The sequence below is a fragment of the Ctenopharyngodon idella genome, chromosome 4, assembly GCF_019924925.1.
Source record: "Ctenopharyngodon idella isolate HZGC_01 chromosome 4, HZGC01, whole genome shotgun sequence".
Lineage (NCBI taxonomy): Eukaryota > Metazoa > Chordata > Actinopteri > Cypriniformes > Xenocyprididae > Ctenopharyngodon > Ctenopharyngodon idella.
The window spans coordinates 5420962-5438330 of NC_067223.1; the positions used below are offsets into that span (position 1 = coordinate 5420962).

The 17369-nt window shown below is 36.4% G+C and overlaps 3 protein-coding genes and 1 long non-coding RNA gene across 10 annotated transcripts in view; 3 read left to right on the forward strand and 1 right to left on the reverse strand.

The window, feature by feature from the left end:
* The window catches only part of ccdc146 (coiled-coil domain containing 146), a 26598-nt gene extending 10666 nt beyond the window's left edge, over positions 1–15932 (reverse strand). The window contains exons 1-5 of one of the 6 annotated variants that reach the window (XM_051890899.1): positions 15795–15932; positions 14241–14405; positions 10098–10268; positions 2290–2582; positions 557–614 (exon numbers count right to left, since the gene is read on the reverse strand). In XM_051890899.1, coding sequence (XP_051746859.1) covers positions 557–614; positions 2290–2582; positions 10098–10268; positions 14241–14402 — 684 coding nt within the window. In that variant the 5' untranslated portion in view covers positions 14403–14405; positions 15795–15932. Of the gene's footprint in view, positions 1–556; positions 615–2289; positions 2583–10097; positions 10269–10800; positions 10998–11513; positions 11627–14240; positions 14416–14970; positions 15211–15794 lie in introns of those variants that run through there. The other 5 variants (XM_051890898.1, XM_051890901.1, XM_051890897.1 and 2 more) reach the window with 5 other exon arrangements.
* fgl2a (fibrinogen-like 2a) lies at positions 5693–8585 on the forward strand. Its single transcript, XM_051890919.1, has 2 exons — positions 5693–6417; positions 7191–8585. The coding sequence occupies exons 1-2, from the start codon at positions 5778–5780 to the stop codon at positions 7901–7903; spliced, it is 1353 nt and encodes a 450-aa protein (XP_051746879.1). The 5' UTR covers positions 5693–5777; the 3' UTR covers positions 7904–8585.
* sinup (siaz-interacting nuclear protein) lies at positions 10413–16609 on the forward strand. 2 transcript variants are annotated; one of them, XM_051890924.1, is made up of 6 exons: positions 10413–10571; positions 11010–11135; positions 15910–15991; positions 16064–16138; positions 16216–16345; positions 16452–16609. In XM_051890924.1, the coding sequence occupies exons 1-6, from the start codon at positions 10532–10534 to the stop codon at positions 16530–16532; spliced, it is 534 nt and encodes a 177-aa protein (XP_051746884.1). In that variant the 5' UTR covers positions 10413–10531; the 3' UTR covers positions 16533–16609. The 2 variants fall into 2 exon arrangements, with proteins under 2 accessions (XP_051746884.1, XP_051746883.1); XM_051890923.1 differs by lacking the exons at positions 10413–10571; positions 11010–11135 and adding exons at positions 14617–14733; positions 15210–15335.
* On the forward strand, positions 11846–12484 carry LOC127510849 (uncharacterized). The gene is made up of 3 exons (XR_007929765.1): positions 11846–11989; positions 12256–12383; positions 12470–12484. It is a non-coding gene; the product is annotated as an uncharacterized LOC127510849 (long non-coding RNA).
* Positions 16610–17369: the final 760 nt, after the last annotated feature.

A 17369-nucleotide genomic window follows, 5' to 3' on the forward strand; every position in this document is an offset into this window, starting at 1 on the left:
TTATTTATTGTTATTTGTCATTACCTGGATGATCCATGATTGTTTGGGGTTTTTTTTTGTTTTTTTGTGATGGTTGTCCTTGAGTCCCTTTTTTGTTCTGAGCAGTTAAACTGATCTCTGAGCTATATATATATATATATATATATATGCTTTTTTTTTATGTTTTCCATTTACATGGAAATAAACAGGATTTTGAAACAGATTAAACACTAAAGAAGCAGATACAGCTGCTCCTTACATTCTACAACATTCAGCTTAATTACTTTAATTTAGATTATTATGATGACAATGATTATACTGTATGACTGATTTATAGATACTGAAATTAGTTAATAAGTATAAAGAGATACAAAATACAAACAGAATAGGTTTTGTGTGATTTTCTATATGAAATTTCTTGAATTTTAGATGAAGTAGAAGGATTTCCCTAGTGAAGCATTTCAATCATTTGTTTTGTGCTTTTTAGGTATTTGGTCTCCCTAGTGAAACAACATGAATTGTCTGGAAAACCCAATGATGTATTAATCCGGAAGCATCATGGCCCAACAACACTTACAGTCTGTTTAGGTTGGTCTTGGTATTCTTTTTCAAGACAGAGCTTCTCCTCTTCAAGACTAAAAAGGAGAAATACAATTCTGTGAAACAAACTTTATGCACATCATAGAAATCAGGATGTGAAGCAATTCATGCAAAAAGGAACTCAAATATGTGAGATAAAAATGTGTTTTGAGAAGCACAATAATCTTACTGTAAGCACAAAATATTTCACAATTATAAATCTGTGGCTAGGGTTAATGAACATTTTAAATGAAGCTGTGTAAAAACTTAAGGTCACATGTACAAATATTCTAGCTGAGCATTAGCGCTGCTGTCAGTGTGTGCTGGACTGTCCCATCAAAGAAGGAGATTACAGTGAGCAAAAGCATGCTGTGCAAGGTGAATCCATGTCAGTTTGGCTAAGGATGAAGGATCTGCTCAGGACATAATAGCCACATGTGTAGAAACTACATCTGGCTATAATATGCCTGCAGTACGAATGCTTGCCTAACCAATTGATACAGTATACATAAAATATATCTCTAGTACAATAGTTCACAAATGTTTTCAGGTGATGAACTACTTCAAGAGTAAAACAAAAATTGTGAACCAACTAACACCCAAAGTCTCAGGGGGTCTCATTCAATGTCCCTTTCCTCTTGTCCTTGCCTTCCATTAGTCTTTTTGCTAAACTGCTGTTTTGTTATTATTTCAGTGAAATTAAATAATGGACCACAGATATTGTTCTTTAGAACTTTCTATTCATCAAAGAATTTCTGAATCATGTGAGAATCACTTAAGACTGAAAATTCAGCTTTGCCTTCACAGGTATAAATTACATTTTAAAATATATTAGAATATTAAAATATTATATTAAAATTGTAGACAAATTGTAATTATATTTCACAACATTACTGTTATATTTAATGCATTTTTGATCAAATAAATACAGCCTTGGTGAGCTTAAGACAAAAACTGTACTGTTCATTATTAAAGAAAGTCAACAGAAACATTTCAAGTCTGGTGAAAATCACCAGCTACATCAAAAGAATTGCACATAGTTTGAAGTAATATAAATTATATATAAATTACCCTTAGTTTATTCTCAATATTATGACATAACTTTGTTACCAATCCATAATTTTTCCACACTGCTGTTTTGACTTTATTTTGTCTTATTGAAGCGAGACTACTGAAACATTTCTTAAATCCTAAAAAAAATAATATTAACCATTTGCTGTTATGAGTTGGGGCTTTTTGTCATTAATAAATATTTTATTTATTTAGGTATGCTTTTTTTTAATCAGTTAATATATAATGTAATGTAAGCATTGAGGTTTGAGCATTGGTATTAGACTTTCTCAAGGCGCAATGTTTCCCCTCTCCTTAAAAATACTGATGAAGTACCTTTTGTCCTTTGTCAGAGTTATTCACACATGTTTGTTGTACAAGTCACTTAGAAAAAGGTCAGAAAACACTCTCTGAGAGCAGTGTGGGCTGTGACTCAGCATACAGTGTTCTTTTCCATGCTCCATTTAGGAGGCGAGAAAAAGATTTTGGACACAAGGAGGCAAGTGTTTGAAAAGATGCAGATAAAGTGGCTTGGGTCAATGCCTTTTGGTTTGCAAGGAGACTAAATACACCATGCACAGAGCAAATCTTCAATAATACACATACCTCTTCTTTCTGCATGTTTTATATGAAGCCTAAGCAAAGCCACACAACTTGGTGTGGTCCTGAGGAGCATCTTACCACTCAAACTGGAACTGCATCTGGTAATCTCTTTCTTCATCCTCCTTCAGCTGGTTGTAGTACTGCAGAAGTGTCTGTTTCAATCTGCTGACCTCTGTGTCCGGTCCTTCAGGAAACAGCTCGGCCTTCTCCAGCTCCTGCCTCTGCTGCTCAAGTGTGGTGCGTAAGGCTTTCGCCTCCTGCAGCAGATGCATCTCTGATTCCTGAGACCTTCTCAGAGTTTCATGCAAGAGGTTGAAACTGGCCCTAAGACGAGCCACTTTCTCCCCACTGACCTTTCCCATGGAGAACAGCTGAAGACAAAGATGAAAAAGTACTATCAATGATCCAACAGCCGAATAAACATTAGCCTAAATGCATTTAAAAGCTAAACTGGTTCATGGAGATTTGCTGGGACTCATTTCAGGTGTGTTTTAGAGTGGATCCACATGTGTGTCATGCATTTGAACTCCAGCATGGAAAGCTAGGATCTAAGCTTTGAGTGTTGTTTATCTGACCATGCACTGAAGTTGAAGTTTTCAGCATAAGCATTACTGGTTATCAACAGAAAATCTGAACATGTGTGTTTTTCTCCTTTATAGTGGAGACAAACAAACTGAACACGAGGTTGGAAAACTCGTACCCAAGATATGCAGTAAATCTCTTCCAGATTTTAAGATTTTTTGCTTGCTGTTCAGGGCTTGGATCCATCTACTGTTGAAAATCATTGATATTATTATTAGCTGCTATGATGTAAGTTTAAATTAACTTATAGACAATACGCAAATGAAAAACAGGCTCTGTGGGATAGAAGCACTGACTGTTAATTATCTTTGTACTGTCTTAAGGTGCGGTCACAATTTCAAAATGTTGGCAAAATTTCGTGGACAAAAAAGACTCATTGTATATTGTTAATAGATGCACAAAGCACAGTTCACACAACTCACTTTCAAACCAAGCAGCTTTCGGTTGGTCACTGTAGATATCTTTCATCTTTACGAGAAATTCTCGATCGCATGGATTCCTATTAAAAATGATTGTATTTTGTCTTGAAAATTCACCAAACACCTTCGCTCTCAGAAAAAAAAGGTACGGCGCTGTCTCTGGGGTAGTACCCTAGGGTACAAAAGTGAAAAGGTACATCTTTGTACTATATACCTCTAAATGATACATATTAGTACCTTAAAGGTACATATTAGCACTTTAAAAGTGCATATTAGTATCTTAATCTACATATTAGTGCTTTAAAATTACATATTAGTATCTTTTCACTTTTATACCTTGGGGTACTGCCCCAGTGAAAAACACCGTACCTTTTTTCTGACAGTGTTTGGTGAATGTGACCACACCTTTATGGTATCTAATTATCTAATTTTCACAGTGTTTTCAAGACTTTTCATCATAATGTTACACAAATTGAATTCGCTTGAAAATTGACATTTGCTGGACATTTATCTTAAGAAGCAGCTTGTGCATTATCAGTGCCTATTTTATAGCAATTCTATTCTGAGACTTCCTGCACCAAGCCAAGGCAGGAGTCTAAAGTTGGTTACTGTGAAGTTTATGGGAAATGATGAGGCACACATGTGGAGGACCAGCTTTGAAGTGAGACACTGGAGCACATTTTACAATAGGCAGTTATAACACTAACTGTGCAGTAACAGTTCACTGTGCTGATTTAGCAGTGAAAAACAAAAGAATAATGTAGAATATGTATGATGGCAGACTTTAATTTCTACAGAAAATTGCAACACCAATTCAATGCAGAAATAAAGAAAGAAAAAACTGTGAAGTTATTTCTGGCAGACGACTGAGCACATCTGCACAAGATTAAATAAATACTATAGTTTCTTTGGTACTACAAAGTCCAAAACAAAGCTTGATTGTATTACAGCCAGTACCACAGTAAAATACAGCTTTGTGACAATGCATGATCCTATGCCAGTAAAAACACATTAGCACTACGTAATGTAAACACATAACAGCAATAAATGAATGAATGATGACAGACAATGTTTTGCAGAACACCACAGCATTTACAGAAATAGCCTAAATGGAAAGAAATATTGTTTTATCTTAAATTAATAGTTCACTCAAAAGTTGACATTCTGTCATAATTTATTCACCCTCATGTTGTCTCATGTTCGCTTTCTTTCTTTCTTTCAGTTAAAACATTCTTGAAAATTCTGAATAACTAAAAAAACACTTGAAATATTCTTGTTTTCTGTTCGACAGAAGAAAGAAAGTCAGGTTAGGAACGACATGAGGGTGAGTAAATGACAGAATGTTCATTTTTAAATAAAATCAGATTCTGACTTAAGGGATTAGTTCATTTCAGAATTAAAATTTCCTGATAATTTACTCAACCCCCATGTCATCCAAGATGTTTATATCTTTCTTTTTTCAGTCGAAAAGAAATTAAGGTTTTTGAGGAAAACTTTCCAGGATTTGTCTCCATATAGTGGACTTCACTGTGGTACAACGGGTTGAAGGTCCAAATTGCAGTTTCAATGCAGCTTCAAAGGGCTCTACACGATCCCAGATGAGGAATAAGGGTCTTAAGTCAGGGTCACAAGTCTTAATATGTGTCGCAAATGCTCATCTTGCACTAGCTCTGCGATGCGCCATGCATTACGTAATCATGTTGGAAAGGTCACACATGACATAGGCAAAAGTACCGATCCAGTGTCTACAAAGTGAATATGCAAAGACTAAGTGAAACGCCCTTTACAAAAAAAGGTAAAACAACAATGTCAGACGATTTCGAAGTCGGAGGAGAAAATGTCCCTACCGTGGTACTTCCGCCTACGTCACGCGTGACCTTTCCAAGGTGATTACGTAATGTGTGGTGCATCGCAGAGCTAGTGCAAGACGAGCATCTGTGGTTAAAAAGTATATAAATTTTTATTTTTTTTAGAAAATGAACAATCGTTTTGTAGGCCCTTATTCCTCGGCTGGGATTGTGTAGAGCCCTTTGAAACTGCATTGAAACTGTAGTTTGGACCTTCAACCCGTTGTACCACAGTGAAGTCCAATATATGGAGAAAAATCCTGGAATGTTTTCAAAGACATAAACATCTTGGATGTCATGGGGGTGAGTAAATTATCAGGAAATTTTAATTTTGAAGTGAACTAATACTTTAATTTAATTTAATTTAAACACATTGTCAATTGCCTTCACAGCACTAAACTGCTGGTTTATCTTACTTGTTGAATCTTTGATATACTAGATTAAACTCAAGGTTAAAAATTACAAAAAATATCATGAGTCATACTGCTGTTTTAAAAGAAAGAAAGTGAGTGGTATTCCAAATTCTCCACCAAATTCTTCCTGCGTTGATGTTGACTGCACAATTATGTAATGCACTGCTGCCCCACCCACACTTTTGTTCTCTCTCTCTCTCTCTCTCTCTCTCTCTCCCTCCTCTGATATTAATGGCAAAGCTGTTGCACTTTGAGGCAGTTCTCCTCTGTCCTCTCTCTAAGTTTGGATCACTGTATTTGAGACCATGAAACTGGTGTACGTATGCTGTTCTCTACTGATAACAGTCTGGCAGGAGGTAGAGGCTTCTGGTAGTGGCCCTTCTGGGGTTCTGGACAGGGTGTATGGAAGTTCCAGCTGTCCCCAGGTGAGACTGAAACCAGCTGGGCAGTGTGAAGATGAGGATGAGTGCCCATACCAGATTCAAATGCCACCGCTGACCATACAGCTTCCCAAACAATTCCGACTACTGGAGAAGACCATGAAGGAGCTGCAAAGCTTGAAGGAGACAGTAAACAGGTTGAAGAGCTCCTGTCTGGAGTGCAGCTTGCAGCAAATCGACCTCAACTTGCAAAAGGACAGCGGAGACCCTCCGACAAACAGTGCAGAGCAGAGTCGAGGGGATACCAGCAAGAGAGTATACCAGAACGGGAATGACAGCGATAATAGCATTGTACAACACATGCAGGTAAAGATGAACCGCATGTCTAACAGCCTGAAGAACGCACGTACGCAGATTAACTCCCTTCAGGGACGTCTGGAGGAACTTAACCTCCTCAATCTGCAAAATGTAGAGGCAATAGTGGACAGAAAAGTTGAGAACATCACCGGGATTGTCAACAAAATTAGCAGCACCTGCACCTCAAATTGTCAACAACAACTTCAACGTAAGTTAAATAAGACAAAAAAGTGGGGGAATTCCCCCCTTATGTGACTCTTCTGGTGGGGATTGTTTAATTTGAGTGTATATATTTTATTTTATAACTGTGAACTTATTTAGGACATGCAGAACTGGGGTAAACTAGAGAATTATTTAGACCTTTTACAGTACAAAGAACTTCAAGGAATGCTTTCAAGCTGCCTCCTCAAACAGAGGCTATCGCATTGAAGTTTCTTCTGTTTAATATTAAGCAAGCTGCGTGCCAGGACAGAGGCTTCTGCAGGAATAGTTTCGCAGATCCTCACTGAAATCTTCTGACTTTGATTTTACAATTTTCAAAAATTAAAACCTGCTGCAGGAATGCAGAATCACATGATGTTGAAATAAATGTAATAAGCCCCACTGAACCAAATTATAGAGTTTTGGGTTCTCTACACAATTTTATCAAGTATCACAAGAGAAAAACATAAAAACATGCTAGTCAGAGACGCTATATTTTAGACATGCTTTGTACATTCTAACATTTTAAAACAGGAGTGTCCTGCTCCTGGAGGGCCACTGTCCTGGAAAGTTTAGCTCCAACCCCAATTAAAAACACCTGAAGCAGCTAATCAAGGAATTCTAGAAACTTCCAGACAGGAGTGTTGAGGCAAGTTGGAGCTAAACTCTGCAGGACAGTGGCCCTCAAGGAGCAGGTTTGGAGACTCCTGTTTTATATAATATTTAGTTCCCGATGCATGTAGAATTATAAAGCATGCTTAAAATTCTCTCTCTACACAGACCTCACAAACATCGCTCCCAGAGACTGCTCTGACATCAGTATGCTGGGGCAGAGGTCAAATGGGGTGTACCAGGTGACCCCTGACCCAAGAAATGGCAGCTTTGCAGTGTATTGTGAGATGGAAGCATTCGGTGGTGGGTGGACTGTCTTGCAGCGTCGAATCGATGGCAGCGTGAATTTCAACCGCACCTGGGCTGACTACAAGAAGGGCTTTGGTGACCTTAAAGCCGAGTTCTGGCTTGGAAATGATAAAATCCACCTGCTGTCCAAAACCAAAGACATGATCCTCCGCATTGAGCTGGAAGACTTTGAGGGCACACGTGGGTATGCCAAGTATGAACAGTTCTATGTGTCGAATGAGTACCTTAGTTATCGGCTGTCTGTAAGCGGGTACTCTGGGACTGCTGGAAATGCTCTGCAGTTTAGCAAACACTTCAACCATGATCATAAGTTCTTCACTACGCCGGATAAAGACAACGACATGTACCCCTCAGGGAACTGTGGGATGTACTACGGATCGGGCTGGTGGTTTGATGCTTGCATGTCAGCAAACCTTAATGGCAAATACTACAGAGTAAAGTACAAAGGAAAGAGGGATGGAATCTACTGGGGCACGTGGCACAACCTGACTTCTGAGTACTATCCGACAAACTACAGACAAACATTTAAAAATGTCAAAATGATGATAAGGCCAAAGAATTATGCACCCTAAGCCGAATGATGTATAAAAATGTATGCATTACAATTATTTTTGGGGTACTTTTCCTCAAGAATAACTGATAAAGGTATAGCTTGTGATACATCCTAAGTCCTCAGACATTAACAGAACTGCATTAAAACAAAATGTATAAAACTCTGTATTTCAAACATTGCAAGGCACATAGGAATTCTATACAGCTTCTATTCTAATTATACCAGGACTTTGATTTATGATTTCGTGTGTGTGTGTGTGTGTGTGTGTGTGTGTGTGCTACTGCCATCTTGTGTTTAATTAGTTTACTACATTATTACATACATTACATTTACAGAAAATTACTATTTTTAATAATATATGTTTTATATAGATGGCCTGAAAGCAAACAGACATGGACTAAAGGCCCTTGTGGTTATTAAAAAAAACTGTGACATTGAAGAAGGAAATGTACAGTATTTATTTTGAAAGCATGGGATGAGTATTAAAAAGTATTGCTGTGTGACTAGGCAGACCTTTATGAATGCTTTTCTGTTTGTTTTTTTAAGAGTCCGAAATGAATCAATTTAGTTTTTTAATCATTATTAGCCCACTTTTCAGAAACTGTTCATATATTGGAGAATTTATATCAACCATCTCATTTGTGCTTTTAAAGGTACATTCATATTTTTTTATGAAACAAATAAAACTATAATCCAAACGATGAGTTGAATACTGTGGTTGATTCAAAGCTTTCTCACACACAGTCAACCATCAGCTGAGCACATCTTGAGCCTATTTTTGTACTCAATTCTGTACTGTATGTTGAGCACATACCAAAAAATGACTGTTTATCACTGCATTTTACAATGCAAAACCATTTTACTAACATCATTGCAGGTAAGAGCAGTGAAATATATGTAATAAATATTCAAAGAGTTTGCTGTATAGATCAACTATGTTCCAAAAAATGTTTGGTGATAGAGTTTCATAATTTAATATTAAGCTCAATGTTCAATGATTTTGATGGCAGTATAGCTAACAGAGTCCACAGTTGTATTCAGAGTAACAACAATTACATTAGTGTCATGGTATTTTACTAGTTTCGCAAGTTTAAAGGAAGGAAACACAGATGAGCAAGACAAATCATTATTTTGGTGAATTAATGTGTGTAGTTTTTTTGTGCCATTATGAAGGCAAGCAAGTTCCATTCCTCCCACATAAAGATTTCCCAAAACTATCACATCACCTGTTTTCATTAGGGTTAGTTCACCCAAAAAAGACATTTCTGTCATTAATAACTCACCCTCATGACATTCCAAACCCGCAAGATGATGAAAATGAAGATCTTTTTAAAGAAATCCGAGAGCTTTCTGTCCCTCTATTGACAACTACGCAACTGACACTTTGATGCTTCAAAAAGTTCATGAAGAGATTGTAAAACTAATCCATATGAATTGAGTGGTTAATCCAAATTTTCTGAAGAGACTAAGTCGCTTTATATGATGAACAGATTGAATTTAGGCTTTTATTCACATATAAACATTCATTAGCTCGCACATCAGTTGTGGTAAACTGAAGCTCATGCATGTTTTTCATGATGTGCAAGAACCAATGAGGTTCATTCTCGTGTGTTACGCAGCACGTTTGTACGAAGCCCCGCACATGACATGCAGGAAAAAAATAGTAGGCTAAATCGTGCGCATGCTTTACTAAGTCGTTCCCTCGATTTATAAATCATGCGCACGATTTAGCAAATTGAGGGAACGAAATAGTAAATCACGCACACGATTTAGTAAATCGAAGTAAACGACTTAGTAAAGTGTGCGCACAATTTTATTTTTCCCTGCATGTCATGTGCGGGGCTCCGTACGTTTGAGCTTCCACAAAAGGTTTGTTTTATGATCTCATTATGAACTTTTTGAAGCGTCAAAGCGTCAGTTGCGTAGCTGTCAATGGTGGGATAGAAAGCTCTCAGATTTCATCAAAAAGATCTTAATATGTGTTCCGAAAATGAACGAAAGTCTTACGGGTTTGGAACGACATGAGGCTGAGTAATTAATGACGGAATTGGAATTTCATTTCTGGGTGAACTATCCCTTTAAAAAAAAAAAAGATGTTTTGGGGGGAAACACCATTTATTGCAATGTAAATGACAGAAGTCAATGCACAAGGAACTAACAGATGTATTATTATTATTTTTATTATTATTACAATTATTTCAAAGAGCTTCTACCTGTTCCAGGCACTGCAGGGCTGGATTTGATGATGTGACAGCAGGTTGTTCATATGAATCTGCCTCTGGAGCTATTGCAGAAATAGGTGTGGCCCTCTCACTGGAGCCTTCCTCCTCCTCCTCCTCCTCCTCTGATGGAGCAGAGCTCCGCCCCTCGGCATGACTCATGAGCTACACACACATATGCATTTACTTTTAAAGACAATCACATGAAAATTATATTTGAATCAGCTAAAACAATTCATGAATTATTTCCCCCAGTTTTACAAACAATTACGTTTTGACTCTTAAATATTAAGCTATGCCTCTGCATAATTTAGAGCACGTTTGTGGTTTCACTAATCACTACAGGTGTAGACAATTAACCTCTCCTTTAATACGACCCATGCAGGTGGAGAATCGGTTGGCTGAAAAAACTTTTTACAATAACAGAAATGACTCAACATAACGCAGCCATTACACAGAGTCCTTTAAGTAAGTTATTAGTATTAATAATATTTTAGTAATATTTAGCCGCATTTTTACTATAAAGAAGATCACTGCCGGGTGTTCATTTTCAAGCTCTCCTGACCGCTTATTCATAAAACCGTCTGTTAACATGTCAATACAACTATTTAATAAGACTTGTTTATTTTGAGTCAAACCTTACAATGCTATTGTAGTCAAACATGTTATCTCTTGTCATGCTGTTTTTAAAACTTACTGTTTGTTCTTTAGCTGTGAAGTCTTTAAATCTCTGCACTTTCAGTCACTGTTGATTTGAGCTCGAGACGGTCTCCATAACAACGCTCCAGCTAGCCAGCGCGCGCATGCAGTGCTACATAGAATGCATGAGAGCGTTCAACTGATTTTAGCTTTAAAATGGTTACTTCTTGGAAAATGTTTTTTGACCGTTTAACCATTTTTTTGCAGATACGAAAACGGATAAGAGGTACATGGATGTATTTAAACGTAAAGAGCCGTTACAGTTCACGCCTAAGCGCCAGTACGTTTTGGCCGTCATCTCACCTCTGCAAAAACACGACAGCTGGAAAACTGGTAAGGAATAAGGATGCTTTTCCATACTGTATAAAATGTGTAGATATCTGAAAATATAGCAATAACTAAAATCTATCCAAGTTTAATATGAGATAAAACTCGTAGCCTATGTTGATTACAGTGTGCACTTTTTAAATAAATATATATATATATATATATATATATATATATATATATATATATATATATATATATATATATATATATATATATATATATATATATATATAAATATTAATTGTAATATATCTCTCGCTGATCACATGACTGGGTTAGGTTTCAAACCCTGTTTGAAATGCTTAATAGTGCATAATATCTGCTATTGCTAATAAACCTGAAGTAAGCAGTGAAGTATTCTGTAAGCAAGTTAGTATTCACCTCAGTTTAAGCATCCTGACTGGCCTGGTGCTATCACAAGAAAAGAATGCAAATACACATCAAGTGCACCATTTGTGAAGGGCCTATACCGGATTCATTTGTGTGACTTGAACAGTCTTTGCAGATGGTAGTTTTTCTGGAACATCTTCACCTGCTCATGCAAACAACAGATTAGAAGAAATCCACATTTGAAAGCCCATGGTACAAAGGTGAAATTCACTTTCAACAATGTTTTGGTTATGCTTATAAGAATTTTTATATATATATATATAATTTTTTTTTTTTTTTTTTTTTTAACCTAATTTGCAGGCATAGAGGTGTAAGACAAAGGACTTTAAATCGTTATTGGCCTTTCTCTCTTGGAATCACATTTGAAAGCCCAAGGTACAAAGGTAAAAACTTTTTAATCGATTCATCTTCAGTCAAAATGGCTCAACATAACGCAGCACAAACAGACGTTACACAGAGTCCTTCAAGTAAGTTATTAGTAGTTTAATCAGTATTAATTTTGTAATATTAAGCCACTTTTTTTACTATAAAGATCATTGCCGAGTGTTCATTTTCAAGCTCTCCTGACCACTTATTCATGAAACCGTCGGTTAATATCATACGTTAATACAGGTTATGTTTAATATGTTATTATGGAATCACATTTGAAAGCCCAAGGTACAAAGGTGAAATTCACTTTCAACAATGTTTTGGTTATGCTTAAGAATTATATAATTCTTTACCTAATCTACAGGCGTAGACGTGCAAGGCAGAGGAGCTTGATTGGTTTTCAGCCTTTCTCTTGATGCACGTGATGCTGCACGGAAAGTCGAGCGTGAGAGGAGACTGCAAGAGATGCGCCAGATGCAAGAACTGCAATGGGTGAGAGCGTTGTCCTCTGAAAAACCTGTTACTCTCAAGACACTCTATTTTATCTCATTTGTGTAAATTGACTTGGTCTTTTCCAGTGTTCAACATTTAAAGCCCATCCAGTGAGAAGATACAAACCTCTTATTCAGCCCCTTGCAACAGTCCAAGACCCCCATTCACAACACTCTAAATGACGTTTAACAGTTTTGTCGTTTTTTTTTTTTTTGTTTTTGTTTTTTAATGTTTTAATAAATAAACACTTTATTTACTGACACATGCTTTTGAATTTGTTAAATGGGTAAAATGATTGTCTTATTGTTGGAAAATTTGTTGGAATCGGCCTTTAATTCTTCCGGCATATCCTGCCGATGTGCGCTTAACTACAGGAGGTCATTCTTACTGTGCAGTGCTTCATGAGCTTAATACGTTATACAATATATTAAGACAGAGAAAACAATTTAGATAGATTAGAGAAGTAAAAACAAATCCTAACTGATTATAGGGTGTTTGTTTAAAGAAGTGACTCTGCTTAGCTAATTTATAAAATGAGTGATTTTTTTTTAATATTCCTTATAACAAAAGCTAGTTTCTTAATGACATCCTCCCAAAAGTGTTCAGGGTTGTTTTTGTTTTTTTGTTTTTTGTTTTTAAATGCTATTCATTCACTTTCATAGAAGTGCCTGAGCTACAACAATGTCTGTTTATTTGGAGTATTCGTGACAAAGTTTAGTCTTCTCTTCATGCTACAACAAGAAAATTAAAAAAAACCTGCTTTGAAGACTTAAGATAACATCCTGTATGTGCCAATCCCTTGATCATATTCTGGTTCCTGCTGAACCTTTCCAGGAGGGAGGCGATGGATCAAAGCTTTTTCACACAGTCATGCATCAGCGGAGCACATTTTGAGCCTATTTTTGTACTCCACTTAATTCTGTACTCAGAGCAAACACGCACATAAAATGACACTCACTGCATTTTACATTTACTAACATCATTGCAGGTAAGAGCAGTGAAATGCATGTAATAAAGATTCAAAGAGTTTGCTGTATAGATCAACTATGTTCCAAAAAATGTTTGGTGAGAGAGTTTCATAATTTAATAAGCTCAATGTTCAATGTATACTGCACAAAACATTTTGATGACAGTATAGTTAACAGAGTCCACAGTTGTATTCAGAGTAACAACAATTACATTAGTGTTATGGTGTTTTAACAGTTTCGCAAATTTAAAAGGAAACTGATGAGCAAGACGAATCATTCGGTGAATTAATGTGTGTAGTGGGTTTTTTTTTTTTTTTTTTTTTTTTGTTTTGTTATTATGTAGGCAGGCAAGTCCCATTTCTCCCACATAAAGATTGCCCAAAACAAACACCTCACCTGTTTTCATTAAATGGTGTGAGTAATGACAGGGAAGATAAGAGATTGTTGAATAAAGTTATTTTTGTTTTTGTGCACAAAAGTATTCTCATCGCTTCATAAAATTAAGGTTGAACCACTGCAGTCACGTCGACTGTTTTAACAATGTCTTTAGTACCTTTCTGGACCTTGAAAGTGGTGATTATGTTGCTGTCTATGGACGAGTCACATACCTCTCGGATTTCATCAAAAATATCTTAATTTGTGTTCTGAAGATGAACGAAGGTCTTATGGGTGTGGAACGACATGATGGTGAGTAATTAATGACAGAATTTTAATTTTTGGGTGAACTAACCTTTTAAAAGAAAGATGTTTTGGGGGGAAACACCTTTTATTGCAATGTAATTGACAGAAGTCAATGCAAAAAGTAAAAAAAAAAAATCTGAAAATCATGAAAATCTGTTCTTGACACAAGGAACTAACAGATGTATTATTATTATTATTATTATTTCACCTGTTCCAGGCACTGTAGGGCTGGATTTGATATGACAGCAGGTAGTTCATATGAATCTGCTTCTGGAGAAATAGGCGTGGCCCTCTCACTGGAGCCTTCCTCCTCCTCCTCTTCCTCCTCCTCCTCTGATGGAGCAGAGCTCCGCCCCTCTGCATGACTCATGAGCTACACACACAAATGTATTTAACGTTACTTTTAAAGACAATCACATGAAAATTATATTTTAATCAGCTAAAACAATTCATGCATTATTTCCCACAGTTTTACAAACAATTACGTTTTGACTCTTAAATCTTAAGCTATGCCTCTGCATAATTTAGAGCACGTTTGTGGCAGGTTTCACTAATCACTACAGGTGTAGACAATTAACCTCTCCTTTAATACGACCCATGCAGGTGGAGAATCGGTTGGCTGAAAAAACTTTTTACAATAACAGACGACAAAATGGCTCAACATAACGCAGCACAAACGGACGTTACACAGAGTCCTTCAAGTAAGTTATTAATAATATTTTAGTAATATTAAGCCGCATTTTTACTATAAAGAAATCATCTTTATAGTAAAAATGCGAGTACTCATTTTCAAGCTTTTCTGACCGCTTATTCATAAAACCGTCTGTTAATATGTTAATACAACTATTTAATGTAAGATTAGTTTATTTTGAGTCAAACCTTACAATGCTATTGTAGTCAAACATGTTATCTCTTGTCATGCTGTTTTTAAAACTTACTGTTTGTTCTTTAGCCGTGAAGTCTTTAAATCTCTGCACTTTCAGTCACTGTTTATCTGAGCTCGAGACGGTCTCCGTAAACAACGCTCCAGCTAGCCAACGCGCGCATGCAGTGCCGCATAGAATGAATGAGAGCATTCAACTGATTTTAGCTTTAAAATGGTTACTTTTTGGAAAATGTTTTTTGACCGTTTCTTAACTTTTTTTTTTTTTTTTTTTTTTTTTTTTTTTTTTTGCAGATACGAAAACGGATAAGAGGTACATGGATGTATTTAAACGTAAGGAGCCGTTACAGTTCACGCCTAAGCGCCAGTACGTTTTGGCCGTCATCTCACCTCTGCAAAAACACGACAGCTGGAAAACTGGTAAGGAATAAGGATGCTTTTCCATACTGTATAAAAAAGATGTGGCAGTAACTAAAATCTATCCAAGTTTATATGAAGATAAAACTCGTAACCTATGTTGAGTCCCTTGAAAAGTGTGCAATATTTGGCTCAGACTGGTACACTGATACTACTATTAGTAGGCCTATTTCTGCAATATGTAGTATGCATACTATGCACTTTTTTTTTTTTTGCGTGACATACCTGGATAACCTTACAGTTTCCAAAATGTGCGGTATACAGCATAGACTACACAGAATACCATTTTCCACACTTCAATACACTTGGAAAGATTGTAGAAAACAGAATTAGTTATGTTCTTCATTTGATTGGACTGCCAGGACAAGGTTAGTTTGAAATGTTTAATAGTGCATAATATCTGCTGTTGCTAATAAACCTGAAGTAAGCAGTGAAGTATCCTGTAAGCAAGTTAGTATTCACCTCAGTTTAAGCATCCTGACTGGCCTGGTGCTATCACAAGACAAGAATGCAAATACACATCAAGTGCACCATTTGTGAAGGGCCTATACCAGATTCATTTGTGTGACTTGAACAGTCTTTGCAGATGGTAGTTTTTCTGGATCATCTTCACCTGCTCATTCAAACAGATTAGAAGAAATCACATTTGAAAGCCCAAGGTACAAATTCACTTTCAACAATGTTTTGGTTATGCTTATAAGAATTGTATAAATGTTTTACCTTATCTGCAGGCATAGAGGTGCAAGGCAGAGGAGGTTGACTTCTTCTCGGCCTTTTTCTTTTGGAATCACATTTGAAAGCCCAAGGTACAAAGGTGAAATTCACTTTCAACAATGTTTTGGTTTGCTTCTAAGAATTATATAATTCTTTACCTAATCTGCAGGAGTAGACGTGCAAGGCAGAGGAGTTTGACCCGTTTTCAGCCTTTCTCTTTTGATGCGCGTGATGCTGCACGGAAAGTCGAGCGTGAGAGGAGACTGCAAGAGATGCGCCAGATGCAAGAACTGCAATGGGTGAGAGCGTTGTCCTCTGAAAAACCTGTTACTCAAGACACTATAATTTATTTCATTTGTATATATAATTTTGACTTTTTTTTTATTTTTATTTTTTTCTCTCCAGTGTTCAACATTTAAAGCCCATCCAGTGAGAAGATACAAACCTCTTATTCAGCCCCCTGCACATTCCAAGACTCCCGTCTAAATAACATTTAACAGATTTAAGTTTTGTCTTGTCACTTTTTAAATGTTTTAATAAAAAATAAACACCATCTACTGACACATGCTTTTGAATTTTCAAATGGATGAAATATTGTCTAATTGTTGGAAAACTTGCTGGAATTGGAAATTCTTCGGTTCACATTTATTTGTATAGCGCTTTTCACAATACATATAGTTTCAAAGCAGCTTTACAGAGAATGCATGTCAATGTTACCATTTAGAGAATGCAGTTAGCTAATGTAGTAATTTAATTTACAATCACTGTTAGTTTAATTGAAGGTAGAAGCAATGAGCTTGTGGAAATGTATTGCATAACAATAATTAGGATATATAGAATTCCAATTCTTTTGTCGTATCCTTCCCATGTGCGCTGAACTACAGGAGGTCATTCCCACTATGCAGTGCTTCATGAGCTTAATACGTTATACAATATATTAAGACAAGTTTTAAAAACGAATCCCATCCAGATTGTTTTCTCTAACTGATTATAGGGTGTTTTTGTTGCTCTCTTGTCTGCTTAGCTAACTTATAAGGAATATTAAAAATAACATATTTTATAACAAAAGCTAGTTTCAGGGTTTGTTTGTTTTTTTTAAAATATGCTATTCATTCACTTTCATAGAAGTGCCTGAGTTACAACTATGTTTGTTTGATTTGTATTAGTGACAAAGTTTAGTCTTCTCTTCTCTTCACAACAAAATTAGAAATGCCGGCTTGGAAGACTATGAAGTTACCATTCTTCCTGTCTGTGCCAGTCCCTTAATCATATTCTGGTTCCTGCTGAACCCTTCCAGGAGGGGGCGTTGGATCTCCATTTTTG